Source organism: Podarcis pityusensis (genome assembly GCF_964106645.2).
Source record: "Podarcis pityusensis genome assembly, chromosome: 7".
Classification (NCBI taxonomy): domain Eukaryota; kingdom Metazoa; phylum Chordata; class Lepidosauria; order Squamata; family Lacertidae; genus Podarcis; species Podarcis pityusensis.
Genome location: NC_138031.1, coordinates 2,299,457 through 2,319,225, shown reverse-complemented (window position 1 = coordinate 2,319,225; position 19,769 = coordinate 2,299,457). Strand labels below are relative to the sequence as shown.

The window sequence follows — 19,769 nt, the reverse complement described above, 5'->3', positions numbered from 1 at the left end:
TTTTTTAATAAGTTTTTTTTCTTCTATGCTTAGATGCTCTTATTTTACACACACATATATATAGTGTGTGTGTATATGTGCATCATGTATGAATACAGTACATGTATTAAAGTTTGTTTTTAAATAAGGTTTTTTCCTACTATGCTCTTATTTTATTCTTAAGCTGCTTTGAGTCCTTGTCAGGGGGAAAAGCGGGGTTTAAATAAATATAATAATGTAGCAGGAACCCCCCACCCCAATCATTCTGTTTGCACAAACTTCACACACACTCACACTCACACTCACACACTACATACGCCCCATTTCTGTTACAAATTCATAGAAAATCAACCATACATCGGATTTGCACTGTTCCATTTTATTTTACTCCATGTGACAAGGACTATCAGAGGGGGGTGGCTTGGTTCTGGTCAGCCATAATCCCTTCAGCATACCAGCACATCCACAGGAGCCCTGCCCAGTTGCTATGTCAGCCTTGATAATCCCAGACAGAAGACAATCAAAATGACAAAGAACTTGCATATGATAGTGGATTCAGCACGGACTGGAACAAAGGACAATAATCAGATCTTCCCTCTGGGGGCAGGAAACTGCAAACTCCCCTTTGTCTCCTGGAAGACACTCCAGGACACTCAGGTTACCACCACAACTCCTCCCTCAACCCCTCCTTTCTGTAATGTATGCATGATGTCAACCCTTTCTGTAATATATGCATGATGTTTCTGGGGGTGGGCTTGACCTGGAGGATGGGAATTTCAAAAGTTTTTATAAGGTCTGGCACACCATCTTTCTGGGTCTTTCCTCTCACCTGCAAGTGAGGGGAGCACCCTGTCACGACAGTCTTTCTTCAATAAAGACCAAGCCTACAGGCTGCTGATTTGCTTCAATTTACTCTGGTTGGTGTCTTTACTTTTTGTCCAAGGGAGCCCTCAGATTTTTCCGTTAACAATAATAATATAGATGCATGTGTTTTTAGGGTTATATCCTTAAATGAATGGGGGGAAAGGTTTTTATTTGCATTCTTGATTATTGAGATTCCTACAGCTCTTCATACAACCATTGTAGTGTTGGGAAGGAACCCCCCCCCAAGGGTCAACGATTCTGCAGTGCAGGAATTGCAGCTGAATAAACCCTTACAGATGGCCATCCAACCTCCTGTTTAAAAACCTTCAAGGAAGGAGAGTCCACCACCTTCTATTCTTCATCTAAACTAAGGGAAGAATGCAGCTGCTCCATACAGATCCCATACAGGACGTAGTAAACTGATTTAGATGGTATGTACTACTACACTGAGCACTTTTGAGTCTTGCTAAAAACAGGCATGAACACCTCCTCAAAAAAAGGCAATCAATACATTTTTTGTTCAATGTCCATTAAATCCACTCAAGTCAACACCATTTTTCCCCACCAGGTAGTCAAACTGCAAGACACAGAAAAGATAAGAACTGGAACCAATAGTCCAAATCAGCAACTGGAGTGCTTATTTATTTATTTATTTATAGCTTCTATATACCTTGCTCTTTCGCCGAAAGGGCTTCCAGAGTGTACAGTCATTAAAACAAGGCAATCCCTTCCCACAGACTTACAATTTTATTTTTATTTTTAAAAAGACACATAAGGGAACGAGGACAGGGAGGGAGAGGGGTGAAACAAGCTCAAGCACCGATTCTTAAATAGTGACTTTGATCACGGCCACCTGGCACAGAGATAGCGCAGGGGAAAGAGGCGCCTGATGGAGCTGGTCTTTTGGCAAAGCTGATGGATGAACCTTGCTTCACGCCTCTGCCACTGAGGCAGCCCGATGGAATGGCGGGAGAGGAGGAAATGGCTAACCATGATTTACTTTATGCGTCCCATAAACATTTCTTCATGGTAAACAGTATATGAAAAACATTTTTATGACCCTTTGCACAGAGAAGAAAGCCCAGCCTTGCACTCAGACCTTCTTGCTCTTTATTGCCGGAATAAAAAGTGAAATGAAGAATCTCATATGGAACATTTATTGCTGTTGTTTGATAAGTAATATTTGCCCAGTGCTTACAGTGAGGCCTTACTTATATTTTGTTCTTTTAACAGTGACTATACTTATTTTATTTTTTTCTTGCACAAATCAGGTTGTGTTTGCTAAAAAACTATTTGCCTACTGTTTACTAGCAGTATGAATTAAGTTGACAGCGTTTTGTCAATCTGTAGTAATGCACCTTTTTGTAACTTTATAAAATAGGGGGAAACGGGAAAATATGTTTGCTGCATGAATAAGAAATATTTATTAATGACATCCCACCTCACTGGGCAGCTTTATGGGAAGTTGCCCCCTTTGGGTATTCAAGAAATGTTTTATTTTTGTAATCTGGCAAACTTTGGGGTTCCCCCAAGCACAGGGGTAACTCTTGCTTGTTTCGCATTGGCCCTGTTTTGGCTAAATGGGGGCACTTGCTTGCTACTGGAGGGGGGAGGAAGGCTGCGGAATGAAGTGATCACAGAGTGACCAAGGTGCAATGTATGAAAAAGTGTTGCCTACCAAGGAGGTTGAAATTTCGGACATTAGCACGGGGGCATGAACACACACAAAGAAGTCAGCACTAAGGTCCCCAATTTTATGGAGTGACTGACTAGTCTGAGTTATGAATGCCATGAGTGTGGCACACACAAGGTTTTGTTAAGTCCTAAGGAGTGTGGATTTGGGGATGAGAAGGCTCAATAAGGATCTTTGTGGATGGCAAAGTGTGTGCATGCGTTTGTGCAAATCTAATCGCTTCTTGGAATGAAATGAATGTATCTTATTTTGCAGCTGGGCTGCTTTCAAACGTCTTCCACTAATAGACTGTGTGGCTCTGGCATGCAGTCAACTCTCCACCAGCCTCTGTAGCTCAGTACAGTGGTACCTCTGGTTAAGAACTTAATTCGTTCTGGAGGTCCGTTGTTAACCTGAAACTGTTCTTAACCTGAAGCACCACTTTAGCTAATGGGGCCTCCCACTGCTGCCGCACCGCTACTGCACGATTTCTGTTCTCATCCTGAAGCAAAGTTCTTAACCCGAGGTACTATTTCTGGGTTAGCGGAGTCTGTAACCTGAAGCGTCTGTAACATAGCTGCCGACCTTCCCTTTTTTTGGCGGGAAATTCCCTTATTGCAGCGCTGTTTCTCGCTGCTTCCCGCTGCTATCCCGGATTGTTAGATATCCCGTAGACTGTCCCCGGGACAGGTGAGGCTGCTAATCCCTTATTTTCGAGGTTGCTGATCCCTTATTTTCAAATCTGAAAGTTGACAGCTATGGTCTGAAACCTGAGGTACCACTGTAATGGAAAGAAAAAACCCACCTATCAGGACAGGACTGCCAATACAGTCATATCTCGGGTTGAATGTGCTTCAGGTTGAGCGCTTTCGGGTTGCACTCCACGGCAACCCAGAAGTAACGGAGCGCGTAACCTCCGGGTTTTGCTGCTTGCGCATGCGTAGACGCTCAAAATGACATCATGTATGGAAGCGGCAAAATGCGACCCGCGCACGCACGCAGTCGCATCTTATGTTCTATTCAGGATGCGAACGGGGCTCCTGAACGGATCCCGTTCGCATCCCAAGGTACCCCTGTATACTGGAGTGTGTTTTAGATAGCACCTATCTCATACTGACTTGCATTTTTTAAATATAAAGCGGGGGGGGGAGCCTTTTTCAGCCAAAGGGTCACAGACCCTTCCGGCTAATTTTCTGAGGACAACATGCCAGTGGAGGACAGAGTAGCGAATGTAAGCTTGACCTCCATACGGCAGGCTAGCTTCTACACACATTCAGCTACACAGACAAACAAGAGGCATGGTCAGAGTTCAAAGACACAGTCCAGCCAGGCGAAAACATTCAGAGTGCAAAGGAGAGCCAGCAAGGGGTGCAGTCTGGAAGGAGTTCTGAAGGCCAGGAAGAAAGGCTTGGAGGAGGCTGACGTTCTCCATTCCTGATATCAAGGCAATTGCCACGGACTGCATGCAGTTTGCTCAATGAAAGCAAGTCGGGGAAGGTGGGCAGAGAGAAGATGTGAGAGCTCACGCAAGTATACTGGCGATCCAGGAGACGAATGAAGATAGCGCTGCCGTCAAAAGCCAGATTTCAGAGGGCTCTTGTAGCACCATGGAGAAGAAGCCTCTAAACCCTATGGCTAAATAGGATAATGGTGCCAGCCAGAGGTTAGCTGATTAGGTTCAGTGTTCATGTGCCATCCTGAACCGTCGTTTCCCCTGGAGCAGAGTTTACCGCTTGGCCTTCGCCATTTGAATGGGAAGCGGTGGGCTGCTCTGCTAATGTTTCTGAATCTGTGCGGCCTTCACTCTCAGGTCCTTTATCGGCAGCCGGGGAAGTTGCATTTTCCTCGCCAACCGGAGCCGGCTTCTGGGACTCCACCCTCTGCCTCGCCGCTTCCGCTTCCTGCTGCTGCAACATCCGCTCCACCTCTATCTCGAGTTCCAGATTCTCATCGTCTGCCTCCACGTCCAGCTGCTGCATCAACTCCTCTAATTTATTGGCCTTGCGAAGCTCGTTTTGCTGGATGATGGTGCACAAGTGCTCCGTGAGCTGCTCTTTGACTTCCGTTTTCTTCTGGAGGTCCAGCTTCGCGGACACATACTCGGCTTCTGCCTTGTCATAACGCTTCCTGAAGGCGGGATAAAAGAGCAACCGTTTAATAGGGAGGTTTTGTCTGCTCTACGGACAGGAACACAGAATTGTAGAGTTGGAAGGGACCCCCATCCAGCCCAACCCCCTGCAATGCAGGAATCAAAGCTAAAGAATCCCTGGCAGATAGCCATCCAAACCCTGTTTAAAAACCTCCAAAGGAGAGTCTACCATCTATCTGGTTTGCCCCACACAGGACATTAAAAAGGTAAAGGGACCCCTGACCATTAGGTCCAGTCATGGCCGACTCTGGGGTTGCGGCACTCATCTCGCTTTATTGGCCAAGGGAGCTGGCATACAGCTTCCGGGTCATGTGGCCAGCATGACTAAGCCGCTTCTGGCAAACCAGAGCAGTGCACACAAACGCCGTTTACCTTCCCGCCTATTTATCTACTTGCACTGTGACGTGCTTTTGAACTGCTAGGTTGGCAGGAGCAGGGACTGAGCAACAGGAGCTCACCCCGTCACGGGGATTCGAACCGCCGACCTTCTGATCGGCAAGTCCTAGGCTCTGTGGTTTAACAACATTCTAAAGATTCCGGGCCCGAGAGAGATCAGACTGGCCTTGACCACAGCCAGGGCCTTTTCAGCCGTGGCCCCGGCCTGGTGGAATGCTCTCTCACAAGAGACCAGGGCCCTGCAAGATCTGACATCTTTCTGCAGGGCCTGCAAGATGGAGCTGTTCCGCCAGGCCTTTGGTCGGGGTTCAGTCTGACTCATTTTCTCCTTGTATAAGAACAAGCACGAAGGAGGTTCCCAGCCTGCTCACAGGTGCTTATAACATCAGTGGAAACAGTTGGTAACCGCCTTCACTTTTAACCTGAAGATTGCCACTTGTCCAGTTTTAATTTTAATTTTTTTGAAGTAATTGTGGGATGTATCTTAATTTATTGATCACTTGTTTTTATGCATTGTTTTCCTTGTATGATGTTAGCCGCTCTGAGCCTGGCTGTGGCCGGGGTGGGCGGGATATAAATAAAAATTATTATTATTATTATTATTATTATTAGCAGCAGCAGCAGCAGCATCAAAGTACAGTGGTACCTCTGGATGGGAACGGGATCCGTTCTGGAGCCCCGTTCACATCCTGAAGTGAACGTAACCTGCATCCGTGCATCTGCACATGCGCAGGTCGCGATTCGCCGCTTCTGCGCATGCACGTGACGTCATTTTGAGCACCTGCGCATGCACAAGCGGCAAAACCCGGAAGTAACGCGCTCCGTTACTTCCGGGTCGCCGTGGAGCACAACCCGAAAAGGCTTAACTTGAAGCGACTTCAACCCGAGGTATGACTGTAGTTCATTCCACTATTAAATAGCTCTCCGACAAAACTACTCAAAACCAAAACTACTTGATCTGCACAAGAAAATTACTCAGCAGACTGAAGAAAATGGGATAAAAACTGGAAGCAGAGACAACATAATCAAGTCTATTATGTTAAAGCCTCATAACTGGTATATTCAAGACTGGAATTGAATATTTGAAGCACTACATGCGGGACCAGCTAAGAAAAAGCTTTGAAAGGCAAACAGGTATGACCGTTATCACTATTCCTCCAACTATCCTTGTAAGAAAGGACCCCATGGTCGCCCACCTTTCTCAGGCCATGAGCCACACTGACCCATGGTCAACCCTCGTGCAAATGTGGGTGTGATGAGAGCTGCTGTTCTCAAGGCTGCCTTCCCAAGCTGTTTCCCATCAGCTATTCTACAGAATTTTAAACCCATTTTAATCAATGATTTTAATATAGATTGTGCACAATAAAGCACAAGGACTTCCATTTGCACATGAGACTTCCTCTCCCTCTCCTCTCCCATTGCCCCCCTCCCAAAAAAAAACTGCTCCAGGGAAATGAAGAGCAGATTGGGGGAGTGGGAACAGAGAAGGAGGCTAAGTCCAGCTAAACAGACAAGTGTCCATATACTAATGGAACTTTATTATTTTTTATTTTTTAAATGATATTTATTAAAATTTCAAAAGAAAAAGATTACATTAATAGGAAAATTAACAATAAAAAGGAAACATACAAAATACAAAAAAGAAAAAACAGTTACAAACAATTCCATCTTTTCATCACTTCTCTTACATTTACTTATTTCCCGGACCTCCTCATACCTCCCTCTTTTGTATTCCAATTCAATTTGTTAGTCCAGCAATTCCTTTCCCTCCTTTTTAATCCTAATCTTTAATATTGATATATTATAACATTAAATTTTTACGTATTAAAAACCAATTTTTCCATATTCTTTTATACCATTACAGCTAGAAACCACTTAGGAACTTTAAAGTGTCTTTTTGGGATGACAACCAAAAACCCAGGGCGTGTATTTGTCGCCACTGCTGTAGAAGTGAATACTTTCCTCACGCGTCAATCTCTCATTCTGTGCTTAGTCCTTACCGAGCGCATGAATACTCCAGGCTTGCCTGGTCAATCCTGTTTCTCAGGATCCCAATATCAGCAGACACCATGTCATCCAGAGCTTGGAGCTGGATTTGAATCCGCTTCAACTTCACCGTTTCAGCCTGAGTTCTTTTGGATCTGGGGAAGAAAGAGACCGTATCTGTTGGCAACGTGCCGTTATAAGTTACCATGTATTTCAGTAAGAAAGACTTGTTAAAACTTCTCAGGAATGTTAAGAGCTGTGTTTTTTCTTCATTTACCGTATTTTTCACCCTATAGGACGCACTTTTTCCCCTCCAAAAATGAAGGGGAAATGTGTGTGCGTCCTATGGGGCGAATGCAGGCTTTTGCTGAAGCCTGGAGAGCGAGAGGGGTCGGTGCGCACCGACCCCTCTCGCTATCCAGGCTTCAGGAAGCTATCCGCAAGTCTTGCGGGCAGCAGCCTGCAGCCCAAAAGCTCGGGGGACAGCGGGGAGGCGCAGCGCCGCCACCCCGTTATTCCCCGACCTGATCTCGAGGCTGGCGGGGGGGGGAGAAGCAAGCTTGCTTCTCCCCCCGCCAGCCCCACAAACTCGGGGGACAGCGGGGCAAGCCGCTGCCCCACGGAGGCTAGAGAGGCTGTCCCTGAAGGCAGAAGAGGGAGACGGAGCGCTCCGTCTCCCTCTTCTAGCTTGGGGATGGCTGCGCAAACCTGGGGGGAGAAATAAAAAAATTTTCCTTGATTTCCCCCCCAAAAACCTAGGTGCGTCCTATGGGCCGGTGCGTCCTATAGGGCAAAAAATACGGTATACAGCAGGAAAAAAAGCCTGGGCTTTCCAAACAAAGAACGGACCAGGATTCCAGAAAAACTCCCTTTTTATCTTTATTTTAATGAAAGAATGAGACTGGCCAGGCTTTATGGAGAAAGGTTTCAAGACATGCAGGTTGCATTTAAAATCATCTACAGTTCAGAAGGTTTTATACCCCCTGCAAAGCTACCAATCCCCCTGGAAACTTTATTTGACTTCTAACCAGCTTATACTAAGTATAAGCCAACTGTCTTACCACTTTTTCATTCAACTTCTACAGAGAATTTGTTCAAGAGCTCTTCTACAAAGCCAAGAAGCTCAACCTGGATCTGTAATGCTGGAGACCTGGTCTCCAGCCCTCCCTTTTCACATGAATAACAGCATCTTATAAAATTGTCCAGTAGCACCTTAGAGACCAACCACGTTTGTTCTGGGTATAAGCTTTTCGTGTGCATGCACACTTCTTCAGATACTCTGAAACAGAAGTCACCAGACCCTTATATATAGTGGAAGGGTGGAGTGGGGTATTTCTGAGAAGGGTAGTAGGAGATGGGTGACTGGCATCTTATAAGTTCCTTATTACAACACGATTCCAAACTTTCTCATGAACTTACACCCCATTTTGTTCAACAGAACCCAATGGAATGAAGTCATGATTATACAGTGGTACCTCTGGTTACGTACTTAATTTGTTCCGGAGGTCCGTTCTTAAACTGAAACTGTTCTGAACCTGAAGCACCACTTTAGCTAATGGGGCCTCCCGCTGCCGCCGGAGCACAATTTCTGTTCCCATCCTGAAGCAAAGTTCTTAACCCGAGGTACTATTTCTGGGTTAGCGGAGTCTGTAACCTGAAGCATATGTAACCTGAAGCATCTGTAACCTGAGGTACCACTGTAGTTAAAAGTTAAAAGGAGAGGAACAGCAAACACTTTTCAATCCAGCTTGCACCTTCCAAACTGTAACTGGTTGGAATTCTTATTGATATTCAGAGGAAAAACACTTTGTGGTAGTTCTGAGAAAACAAGGCCGGCAGGGTTTGTTAAGATGCAGCAACACAATTTGGGGAAAATAGGTATTGTGTTCCTCTGGCCTGCCCAAATATTACACCCAAAGATTCTTCCCACCTTTCCGCTATTGCTTTAGCCAGGAGAGCTTTCTTGCGCTTGTTCTTTTCTTCCATAAGCTTCTGCTCCTGTTGTAGGATCTCCCACCGAGACTTCTCTGGCCTGAACATTGACAAAGCGACAGAATTAACAAGGAATTGTCTTCTTTCTCTCTTTCCCACAAAAAGAGCCCACAGGGTAACTGAGTCCATGATGCATTCTGCAATTGCTTCAAAAATATTTGAATAATTCACACTAGTCGCTTTAACGCCAAACCTGGTTTCAGAATCTGAGGTTTTATCCAAAGCAGTGAAGTTATGGTCCCACCAACACAAGAATTTCTGCATAAAGGTACTTCCTTCCCCTTTCCCATTCTACGGGAGCCCCCTAAATATGTTCTAGAAACCAGAAACTCTGCTATTCAACCCCTGCAGCAAACTGATCCTTTGAGGACAGATATCATTGAAAACTTTGTTCTTGACTGACTCACAGAACGGAAGAATCGTTGCTTAGTAGTAAAGCTCAAGGTTTGCATGAATAAGGGCCCTGGTCCAACTACCAGTCACTACAGATCAGGGATTGCTAACTTGGGAGGACCACAACTCCCATCAGCCCCAGCAACCATGGCCAATCATCAGGGATGATGGAAGCTAGTCCAGCAACATCTGGAGGTCTAGAGATTAGTCACCTCTGGAGACAATATTGAGCTAGGTCTGTCTTGTTATAAGGCAGCGCAATATGTTTTCTATCCTTTGTGTGTCAGTGCCTTTTAAACTGTGTCCAACCCACCTTGTGATCCTCAGATGGAGGGTGGTATATAAATTTAATAAATAATAAACCACAGCTTGTCTGAATACTCTCTAAACCTTCCCTTGCCATGAGCAGCTACAGAGAAGTTTTGAGTGTTGCCTCGGCTCAACTTCACACAGGGCAACAAGGACGTCCATAAAGTATGACTAGTGCCTAACGTGAAATGAGTGTGCACTCTGCAACATGTCCCGGAATCCTCTAAAACGTGTAGGGGCTTCATGGCAGAAAGGCCACCACTGTGGAAATTGCTCCCTGAAGCCGGGAAACTATTTCGTACAATTGCACTGACAAGCGTAAGAGGAAAATTCTAGCTGTTTTGCTTGCACCAAAGCAAAGGTCTCTAAAACTATGCTCATGACCTTAGCAAGACTGGAGAGCTGGTCAGATTTGGCCCTATACATAAAAGCACATCAATAATAATAATAATAATAAATTATTTATACCCCGCCCTTCCTGGCTCAGGGCGGCTAACAACAAATTTAAAACACTTTAAAACACTTAATTATAAAAGCAGCATAAAATACAGTATAAAAACATGAATAACAATAAAATCAAAACTCAATTAGATAATCCCCAGGGCTAGCTGGCTGAATTGGTCCTACTTGGGCCAGCAAGGAGGCCAGGGGAGAATTAGCTGTGGGGTCTCAGAGCAGGTGATCTTCATAAAAGGGAAGGGGGAGGGAAGAGAAGGGAAATAAAAGATCAGGCTGAATTCAAATTAAAGGCCTGGCGGAATAGCTCTGTCTTACAGGCCCTGTGGAAGGAGGTTAAATCCTGAAGGGCCCTGGTCTCATGGGACAGAGCATTCCACCAGGTCGGAGCCATCACTGAAAAAGCCCTGGCCCTGGTGGAGGATAGTCTGACTTCCTTAGGGCCTGGGATCAAGGTGACGAAAGGGTAGAAAAAGATCTCAATATTTATTACCCTAAAAAGCACTGCAACTTTTCATGTATCTTGCAATTTACTATGCAGTACAACTCTGGGTGGGATTCAGTTAATGAGTCCCATCAATGGAAGCCCTACACAAGGGCTTATGTTTACGCATCAGGGTTTCTTCCTCCCCTATGTCCCTGAAATTGGCTCAGGGGTGGGGTGTCAGGAGAACCCCAAAACAGCAGGTGGGGAGAGGAGGCAATCGTTCTGCCTGACAAACCGAACTGCTTGCCCAGACGGAACAGTCACCTTAGTACGACGTTGAATTCCCCCTCTGCAATTAGATCGTTTGGGATGATAAAACTCTTAAGAGTTTCATTACAGACTTACTAACAATTCCATTTTCTTTTTCTCCGGTTTATGACTTGGCACTGTAGAGGGGTCACCGTTACACGTTTTATCTACTCCAGGTTGAACCTGTTGCTTTTTGGCATCTTGCTGCTGTCCCGCTGTCGGAGACTGGGGTGGTGGGAGAGGCGTCTGGGGAGAGGAGCTCTTCAGTTTGGGCGCAGAAAGCCTCTGCTCCAGGGGTAACGACAAGGCTGCTCCATCGGGAAGTTCTGCTTCTCCACATATCTGCTGAACTGGCTTTTTGCGCTGCAGATGTAGGCGGTGCTTGCTTACAGGAGCCGTCCGATGCTGCGGTGCAAGAGGCGCATCTAAATGGCCCAAATAAACAAAAATTAGGCTTTCACATCATGGGGCAGGCTAAGCTACAAAATAAAGAAGTGAATTAAAATTGAAAAAATAGGATTTAGAATATGATAGACAAAAATGGAGGGAAGAGTTAGGGGTACAGATAACAAATGATATACTGTATTGGAGTCAAGTATAAAATCAACAGAAATAGCCTCTATGGATCTAAGACTAAGACTTATTCAACAGAAAATATTATTCAGAGTACACTGGACTCCAGCAAAACTATTCCAGAAGAAAATAACAAGTGCAGACAACTGCTGGAGATGGGGGAGTAAAAATGCGAACTTAGAACAAATGATGATTAACTGCCTGATGATAAGATCATTTTGGTACGAGGTGAGGATATTTATAACAAGAGTAATAAAAAGAAATTGTTATATAGGGGAATTTAATTTAATTCTAAATTTTATTCCAGAAACGTGGGAGATTTCAAGAGGTCAAAAAAAATGGATGTACCGTGCTGTATTAGAAACAAAAAAGCTTGTTTTGATGAATTGGAAGAGCCGCAAAAAGATTCTATTGAGCACATGGATTGATAATATGGACAGATTAGCTACATACGAACGAATTGCATGTCGACGCAAATTAAGAATGGATAAATCTGGAATGAATATGTAAGCGATAAGGCGGATAGTGGGGGGAAGTGGAGGGGGGAGAGAGAGGTGGGAAAATATTGTTTAAAAGGTGTAGTCATAGGTATATCCGTGTATTCAAATCTGACTTGTCAAATTGTGTTATTATTGTTATTATGCTTTTGGTTGTATGTGTCTTTTGCGGTTGTTGTTTGTATCGACAAAAATGATTAAATAAATTTTAAAAAAGAAAGAAATGAATTAATTTCACCCCTCCCCTAAAAGAATTGACTGCAAAACTTTAATCCAGAACCGTTTTAGAACAGACCTCAGGCTTCTGGAACTCAAGAGTGAGTATTGATAATAATGTAAGAGTAAAATTTAAAATAATTTTTAATGCAGTTTAGGTGGCATGGTTTACTCTACTGCAGGTGATCCTGTATGTTGTTTGGTTATTCAGTGGTGGAGCCCTTGCTTTGCATCCAGAAGATTCCAGATTCAACCCCTGGTATCTCCATGTAGGGGCTGGGAATGTCCCCTGCCTGAAAAACCTGGCACTAGAAAAATGCAACCTGGGCTGCAGATAGAAGTAGTGCGACTCATGCAACACGTTGGCGATTAATACATTCTTTATTGACCTTCTGAGAAAAATACAAAACATTAAACAAAGCCGCAGAGACTTGCGAACTACCCAGCCTAAGATGAACTTATAATGTCTGGTTTCAATAAATTAATTCAGTCTTTTAGATAAATTTAGATAAGTTCATGAAGATACCAACAAAAGGTACCGGGTAAGTTCGGTGTTATTCACAATACTGAGAGATGCTAGTGGAATTGTAGACAGATGTTAATGGAAGTTGTAAATGACAGGGTGCCGGCATTTTGCACCTGTTTCGCCCTGGCAGTCCAAGTACCGTATTTTTCGCCCCATAGGACGCACCGCCCTATAGGACTCACCTAGTTTTTTTGGGGGGGGGATAAAGAAAAAATAATTATTTTTCCCCCAGGCACAGGGCTGGCGCGGGGGAAGCCCGAGCTTCCCCCGACCCCAGCCCCCAGAAGAGCCTGCTATCCGCAAGCCTAGGGAGCCGCGCCGGTCTCCCCAGGCTTGCGGACAGCTGTGTGAAGCCCGGGCGCGCTGAGGCTTCCTAATGCAGGCAGCTCTGCGCGACCCTCCGGAGGCCGGCGCGGCTTGGCGCCAGGCTCCGGAGGGTCGCACAGAGCTGCGCGGACCCCGGGAGGGCAGGCAGCTCTGCGCGACCCTCCGGAGGCCGACGCAGCTTGGCGCCGGGCTCCGGAGGGATGCGCAGAGCTGCACGGAGCCCGGGAGGGCAGGCAGCTCTCCGCGGCCCTCCGGAGGTGGGCGCGGCTTCGCGCCGGGCTCCGGAGGGTTGCGCAGAGCTTCCTGAAGCCTGGAGAGCGAGAGCCTCTCGCTCTCCAGGCTTCAGCGAAAGACTGGATTCGCCCCATAGGACGCACCCATATTTCCCCTTCATTTTTGGAGGGGAAAAAGTGCGTCCTATAGGGCGAAAAATACGGTAATCAAGAGGCTGCTGTTCGCCTCTGATGGGGCCCTTTTACTGGGGCTTGCAGATAGCACACTCCCCAAGTTAGTTTTCCAGGCTTCTTCAGTGGTCTAATCTCAAAGTCTTGATTCATATATTGTTATTCAATCTTATACAGTGGTGCCTCGCAAGACGAAAATAATCCGTTCCGCGAGTCTCTTCGTCTAGCGGTTTTTTCGTCTTGCGAAGCAACCCTATTAGCGGCTTAGCGGATTAGCGCTATTAGCGGTTTAGCGGCTATTAAAGGCTTAGCGGCTAAAAGGCTATTAGCGGCTTAGAAAAAGGGGGGGGGAGCGAAAAAAATCGCAAGACTCGCAAGACGTTTTCGTCTTGCGAAGCAAGCCCATAGGGACATTCGTCTTGCGAAGCGCATCGAAAAACGGAAAACCCTTTCGTCTAGCGGGTTTTTCGTCTTGCGAGGCATTCGTCTTGCGGGGCACCACTGTAGAGAATACCCTTTCTTGGCTTAAGCTTAAGAGACTGATTTGCTTAGCCAAACCTGGTGAGCAGCTGCCAAGCAGCGCAGCCCATACTGAGCTAAAGGGACTCGGTATAAGGCAACTTCCTGCGCACTTATTTAAACCAGCCCGTTAATCAGAACCATGAGGACTGGAAACTTAAATTTATGTTTAGGGGAGGGGCCCCCAGCTCTGCAGCACCACACCTGCCTTGCATGCAGAAGGTCCCTTGGGATCAATCCCTGGCATTTGCAGGTAGGGCAGGTAGGTAGAATGTCCCCTGCCTGTGACCCTGGAAAGCCATTGCTGGCAGTGCCAGATTTACATATATACTAAATAATACATATAAACTAAATAAGCTATAGCGTACGCCCACAAAATTTAAGGTGGGGGGGGGAAATTGGATGTACATTCCCAAAATATAAGATAAGAAACCAATAAAACAAAACCTACATACAGCAACAGTGAGGTATTGTTTTAAATTTTTTTTTAATTACTTGTAATTTCCCCATCTGGTCTGGAATAGCTCAGCCTGGGACTCTCGATCTCAGGGTCGTGGGTTCGAATCCCGCGTTGGGCAAAAGATTCCTGCCTTGCAGGGGGGGTTGGACTAGATGACCCTTGGGGGTCCCAACTCGACCATTTCCTTTTTCTATGAGAGACCCCGAGCCCAGCTGGGCCGCCTGCGAAACAAACCGGCTCCGGCTTCCCGCAACCCGCCTCCCCGGCCGCCCCTCACCCGCCGCCGGCCTTGCTTACCTCGGCGCTGCCCCTGGAGCCGCCGGAGCTCCTGCTCGGAGAAGCCAGCCCAGGCCCCGGCCATGGCCCGTCCCTCCCTCCCGGGCACCCGCCCGGCTCCTGCTTCCGCTGCCACGTCTCGCAGCTCCGCCCCTCAGCTTTGGGAAAAGCCGCGGCTCCGGGCAGGCCTCGCGCGGCGGACTAGGCCCGGCGCGTCGCTATGGCAACGGCAGGAGGCCTCAGGCGCCGGGCCTTCTCGTCCCGTAGCATATTATATCATATTATATCATATCAATTATATCATATTATATAGAGGCGGGGCCCAATTTTGCGCACAAGCCCTAGGCTGCTAGGCCCAGTCCAAGATGAAGCTATTTTGACATTAGCAGGGTTTTAAAATTACTTGTAATTTGGCTATGAATGGATAATAAGTAATTTAAATAAGGTTCAAACTGGACAATGGACATGCAGTATATTGATAATGAAACCAATTATTATTATTATTATTATTATTATTATTATTAATTTATTTATACCCCGCCCATCTGGCTGGGTTTCCCCAACCACTCTGGGTGGCTTCCAACAAAACACTAAAATACAAAAACCTATTAAACATTAAAAGCTTCCCTAAACAGGGCTGCCTTCAGATGTCTTCTAAAAAAGGGAAGGGAATAGAGGGAAGTCAATCTGTTTTGTTATTGTTTTGTTATTTGTTTATTTAAATTAATAAACAGTTATCTAAACGGGGGACAAGATGAATAATAATAATAATAATTTATACCCTGCCCATCTGGCTGGGCTTCCCCAGCCACTCTGGGCGGATTCCAAGGAAAGTGCAAAATATGGTCTGAAGCTCAACATCAAAAAACGAAGATCATGGCCCATCACCTCCTGGCAAATAGAAGGGGAAGAAATGGAGGCAGTGAGAGATTTTACTTTCTTGGGCTCCATGATCACTGCAGATGGTGACAGCAGCCACGAAATTAAAAGACACCTGCTCCTTGGGAGAAAGGCGATGGCAAACCTAGACAGCATTTTAAAAAGCAGAGGCATCACCTTGCCAACAAAGGTCCGTATAGTTAAAGCCATGGTTTTCCCAGTAGTGATGTATGGAAGTGAGAGCTGGACCATCAAGAAGGCTGATCACCGAAGAATTGATGCTTTTGAATTATGGTGCTGGAGGAGACTCTTGAGAGTCCCATGGACTGCAAGAAGATCAAACGTATCCATTCTTAAGGAAATCAGCCCTGAGTGCTCACTGGAAGGACAGATCGTGAAGTTGAGGCTCCAATACTTTGGCCACCTCATGAGAAGAGAAGACTCCCTGGAAAAGACCCTGATGTTGGGAAAGTTGGAGGGCACAAGGAGAAGGGGACGACAGAGGACGAGATGGTTGGACAGTGTTCTCGAAGCTACGAACATGAGTTTGACCAAACTGCGGGAGGCAGTGGAAGACAGGAGTGCCTGGCGTGCTCTGGTCCAGGGGGTCACGAAGAGTCGGACACGACTAAACGACTAAGCAACAACAACAACAACAACAAAATACATCAAACATTAAAAGCTTCCCTAAACAGGGCTGCCTTCTGATGTCTTTCCAGTAGCACCTTTAAGACCAACTAAGTTAGTTCTTGGTATGAGCTTTCGTGTGCAAGCACACTTCTCCAGATACACTGAAACAGAAGTTGCCAGATCCTTCTATATAGTGAGAAGGTGGGGAGGGGTATTACTCAGAAGGGTGGTGGGAATGGGAGATTGGCAGATAGCTGAGATGAGCCTGCTGACGACTCTTAACGACTGTAATAGGTCTTACAGGAAAAGGCAAGGGGTGAGAAGGTGAGAAATGGCTTAGTCATGTTTAATGGGATAAGAATCCAATGTCTGTTTCAGTGTATCTGAAGAAGTGTGCTTGCACACGAAAGCTCATACCAAGAACTAACTTAGTTGGTCTTAAAGGTGCTACTGGAAGGATTTTTTTTATTTTGACTATGGCAGACCAACACGGCTACCTATCTGTTTCTGATGTCTTCTAAAAGTTTGTTAGTTCTTGTTTTTTATACAGCTTAGACCAGTATTGCCTGCGCTGACTGGCAGCAGCTCTCCATGATTTCGGCCAGGGAGTCTCTGCTGCAAGTCCTGCCTGGAATCCTGGAACTGTAGCATTGGAAGGGACCCCCAAGGGTCATCTAGTCCAACCCCCTGCAATGCAGGAATCTCAACCGAAGCATCCATGGCAGGTGGCCATCCAAGGTCTGCTTCCAAACCTCCAAGGAGATGCCAGTGGGGCTGAACCGGGATCCTTCCACATGCAAAGCAGGTCCTTAACCGCCAACCTGCAACTCTTCAGCTCAATATGATGCCACAACACAAGGTCCGACCCAAAGCTTTGCGGTGCAAGATAGGTGCTGACTTTAAACTTTGAGATCTCGCATTGCATAGATAGTATAATTAGTATTGTAGTTTTGTACTACAGGAAAATAGAAAAGGTAAAGGCATTGGGGGGAAGTCTTATGTGTATATATGTAGGAGTGTATGGTGGATTGTATTGTATTTTGAATTGACATTGTTTTGTAATCTTTTTTTCATAATTATGTTATCAAGTAAATTCAACAAAAAATTAGAACAATCATCAGGTGTATATTTTGAGGCTGGCTGGAAAGCTATTGCCAGTCACTGTAGACCAGGGGCCCACAGCCGCATTGGGGAGTTTGAAAGTGTTGAGGCACCATCACAAAATGGAAGGCAGCAAAAGGCAGCTGTGTGGGGTGTGCAAAATGCTAAGCCAATCCTTTGAAGTTTTGACACAAATCACTTTCACAAAAGAGTAGAATCCCAATTCACAGAAGGTCTCTGCCATCCTTTGTCTCTGCCATCCTTTCTCGTCTTTTATCTCTCTATCCCTCCCCCCATCCACTTCCCCTTAGTCATCAGGTCTGTTTATGACATCACAGGCATTATGACATCATCATATTCAACAGCAACAACTGGGGAAGCATCTGCAGTTGCAGGAGCTAATGAACACTACTTTAAATGCTGATATAATCTGGAAGATATTTAGTGTTGAATTTGTTTGATAAAACATCAGTCAGACACAGTTTTGGTTTTTTTTTTTAAAAAAAAAAGGTCATTTATTTAGGAATATAAACTGCCTTGCTTCAGTCCTGCTGTTCTCTTCATTACTTTCACGATCGGTCTTGAGAAAAACCTCACCAGCTTCCTGAAAGGGAAACAACACGGTGAGTGGGATGGCCTCTGTCCAGCAACCTCAGCCAGACCCTCCACTGGCTGCTCCCATTCACACACACACACACACACACACACACCATTCTCAACCACGTCCGAACGCTCCCACTGACACACGCAGACACACGCCATTCTCGACCACGTCCGAACACTCCCACTGACACACGCAGACACACGCCATTCTCTTCGACCACATGCAAACTCCATCTGCCAGCTTCTGCCAGGTCTGTTTCCAGACACCAGCCAGCTTCTGACTCTGGGAATCGGCTGCCTTCAAGCTGCGATCCCACCCAGCAAGCGAACTTGCCTTCTGCCTGTTCTTCAGCATCCCATTGCAGGATGAGTGCCTCCTTCCTCCTGCCATTTTGCCTCCCCGAGGAAGGAGACCCCCCCCCCCCCAGAGCTGAGTGCCACTGAGGTCTGGGCTGGGAAGAGGGAGAGGCCACCTTTATAGCCAGGCAACTGACAGGTGCCTTTGTGACACCGCAGCAAACTGCAAAAGCTGGGCATGCACCATCATAACCTCAGACTTCACAATTGTGAGTGCAACTCAGCACAGATGGTCCGTTTGCTCCCTTGTTGTTATAATGATGGATAACCCACAGCTGGGTCAACTGAGATCAACCAGAGTTCTGATATAATGCTTTTGCCTCACACACTTTTGATTAGGCTATTCCGAATTCCAGATTTTTTAGGAGGCGCTATTTTAAAAATACAGTGTAAATATTCATTATGGTGTCGCTTTGGAAATGTAGTCTCACGGGACTTGTACCAGAAGACAAAATGTCAAAACGTCCATTTAACAACCGTACACCTGTCAGTTGCACTCCTCATAATCGCTGGGATGGTTTAAAAACATATTACATGTTGATAGTCAAAGAGGCAATGCAAATTCTGGCAAAGAGGAAACCAAATCATCGTTCGTGCTTTGAATAGTATTGTGGCTTGTCTTTTGGAATACACGGAAAAGTTGCTTCTGCTAAAAGCAATATATTTGTCAAGCGAAAGGAAAAGACCCCCCTCCTCTAGAATAACTTAGGCAATTGACAACTTGCCTTTTTCCATGATTAAATTCCTATTTGTAGGAGGAAATCAACGCTGCTGGGACCTCATCCTGCAAAGGAGGTGTCAGCTGTCCAGCCAGAACAGCAGTTGTAAAGAAGACTGCATTGAACATTAATTTGCACAAGACAAGGGGCCACTTAGTCTTTGTCACTCTGGCAACACAAATGGAAAATCCAAGAGGTCTTTTCAATTAGGCTGTGCTGACAAGGTTCCTATTTTTTAAAAATAAGTTTTATTAAAGATTTCCTTGTGTAACCAAACAGACAGACAAGAAAGTACCCAGAAATTGGAAAAAAGAATTTGTGCCAACAAAAAAAGAATGGCAGGATAAATTATTAGATTACACTGAATTGGCCAGATTAACAGAGACAATTAGGAGACAACCTAGGCAAGAATTTCAAAAAGAATGAGGAAAATGCAGAGAGTACTTTACCTAACAGTGCCCCAAAATATACACCTGGACTTGTTTCGATTAATTTCTGCAGGAGACTTTGCGGTTTTTAAAGTCATAATTAGGAAAAATTGTAGTAATCACTTATAAAAGAAACAGTATACAAGAAGTAAATAAGGAGGCCATTTACAGGATAAAGGAAGTCTTTTATTTTTATGTTATGTTTTCTTTGTGTAAGGGGATAGGAGTTTAATTTTGATAATTGTCAATGGTGGTGGGTTTGTTTGTATGAGTTGTTGTGGACTGTTGTAAATAAAGTAAAATAGAAGAAAAGTACCCATAG

The 19,769-nt window shown here is 45.4% G+C and overlaps 1 protein-coding gene and 3 long non-coding RNA genes across 4 annotated transcripts in view; 1 reads left to right on the top strand and 3 right to left on the bottom strand.

The window, feature by feature from the left end:
• The window catches only part of LOC308480979, a 171,657-nt gene that overhangs the window by 29,010 nt on the left and 122,878 nt on the right, over window positions 1-19,769 (top strand). The window lies entirely within an intron of this gene.
• On the bottom strand, window positions 1,461-14,928 carry GORAB (golgin, RAB6 interacting). Its single transcript, XM_081012753.1, has 5 exons — window positions 14,752-14,928; window positions 11,033-11,357; window positions 8,977-9,078; window positions 7,061-7,201; window positions 1,461-4,642 (listed from the first exon to the last, which is right to left on the bottom strand). The coding sequence occupies exons 1-5, from the start codon at window positions 14,813-14,815 to the stop codon at window positions 4,201-4,203; spliced, it is 1,074 nt and encodes a 357-aa protein (XP_080868879.1). The 5' UTR covers window positions 14,816-14,928; the 3' UTR covers window positions 1,461-4,200.
• The window catches only part of LOC308480967, a 59,291-nt gene continuing 40,982 nt past the window's right edge, over window positions 1,461-19,769 (bottom strand). Inside the window, exon 2 of the long non-coding RNA XR_013988368.1 lies at window positions 1,461-2,945. This is a non-coding gene — a long non-coding RNA (uncharacterized lncRNA). The remainder of the gene's footprint in view (window positions 2,946-19,769) is intronic.
• LOC308480940 lies at window positions 17,823-18,369 on the bottom strand. Its single transcript, XR_013988328.1, has 2 exons — window positions 18,274-18,369; window positions 17,823-17,940 (listed from the first exon to the last, which is right to left on the bottom strand). It is a non-coding gene; the product is annotated as an uncharacterized lncRNA (long non-coding RNA).

Excerpts from the sequence above, each read along its gene's own strand:
- GORAB (XM_081012753.1), bottom strand. The coding sequence starts at position 14,815 with ATGGCCGGGGCCTGGGCTGGCTTCTCCGAGCAGGAGCTCCGGCGGCTC. Across the intron at positions 11,358-14,751 it reads GCTCCAGGGGCAGCGCCGAG|ATGCGCCTCTTGCACCGCAG; the intron begins GTAAGCAAGGCC and ends TGGGCCATTTAG. Across the intron at positions 9,079-11,032 it reads GAGAAAAAGAAAATGGAATT|GCCAGAGAAGTCTCGGTGGG; the intron begins GTTAGTAAGTCT and ends GTCAATGTTCAG.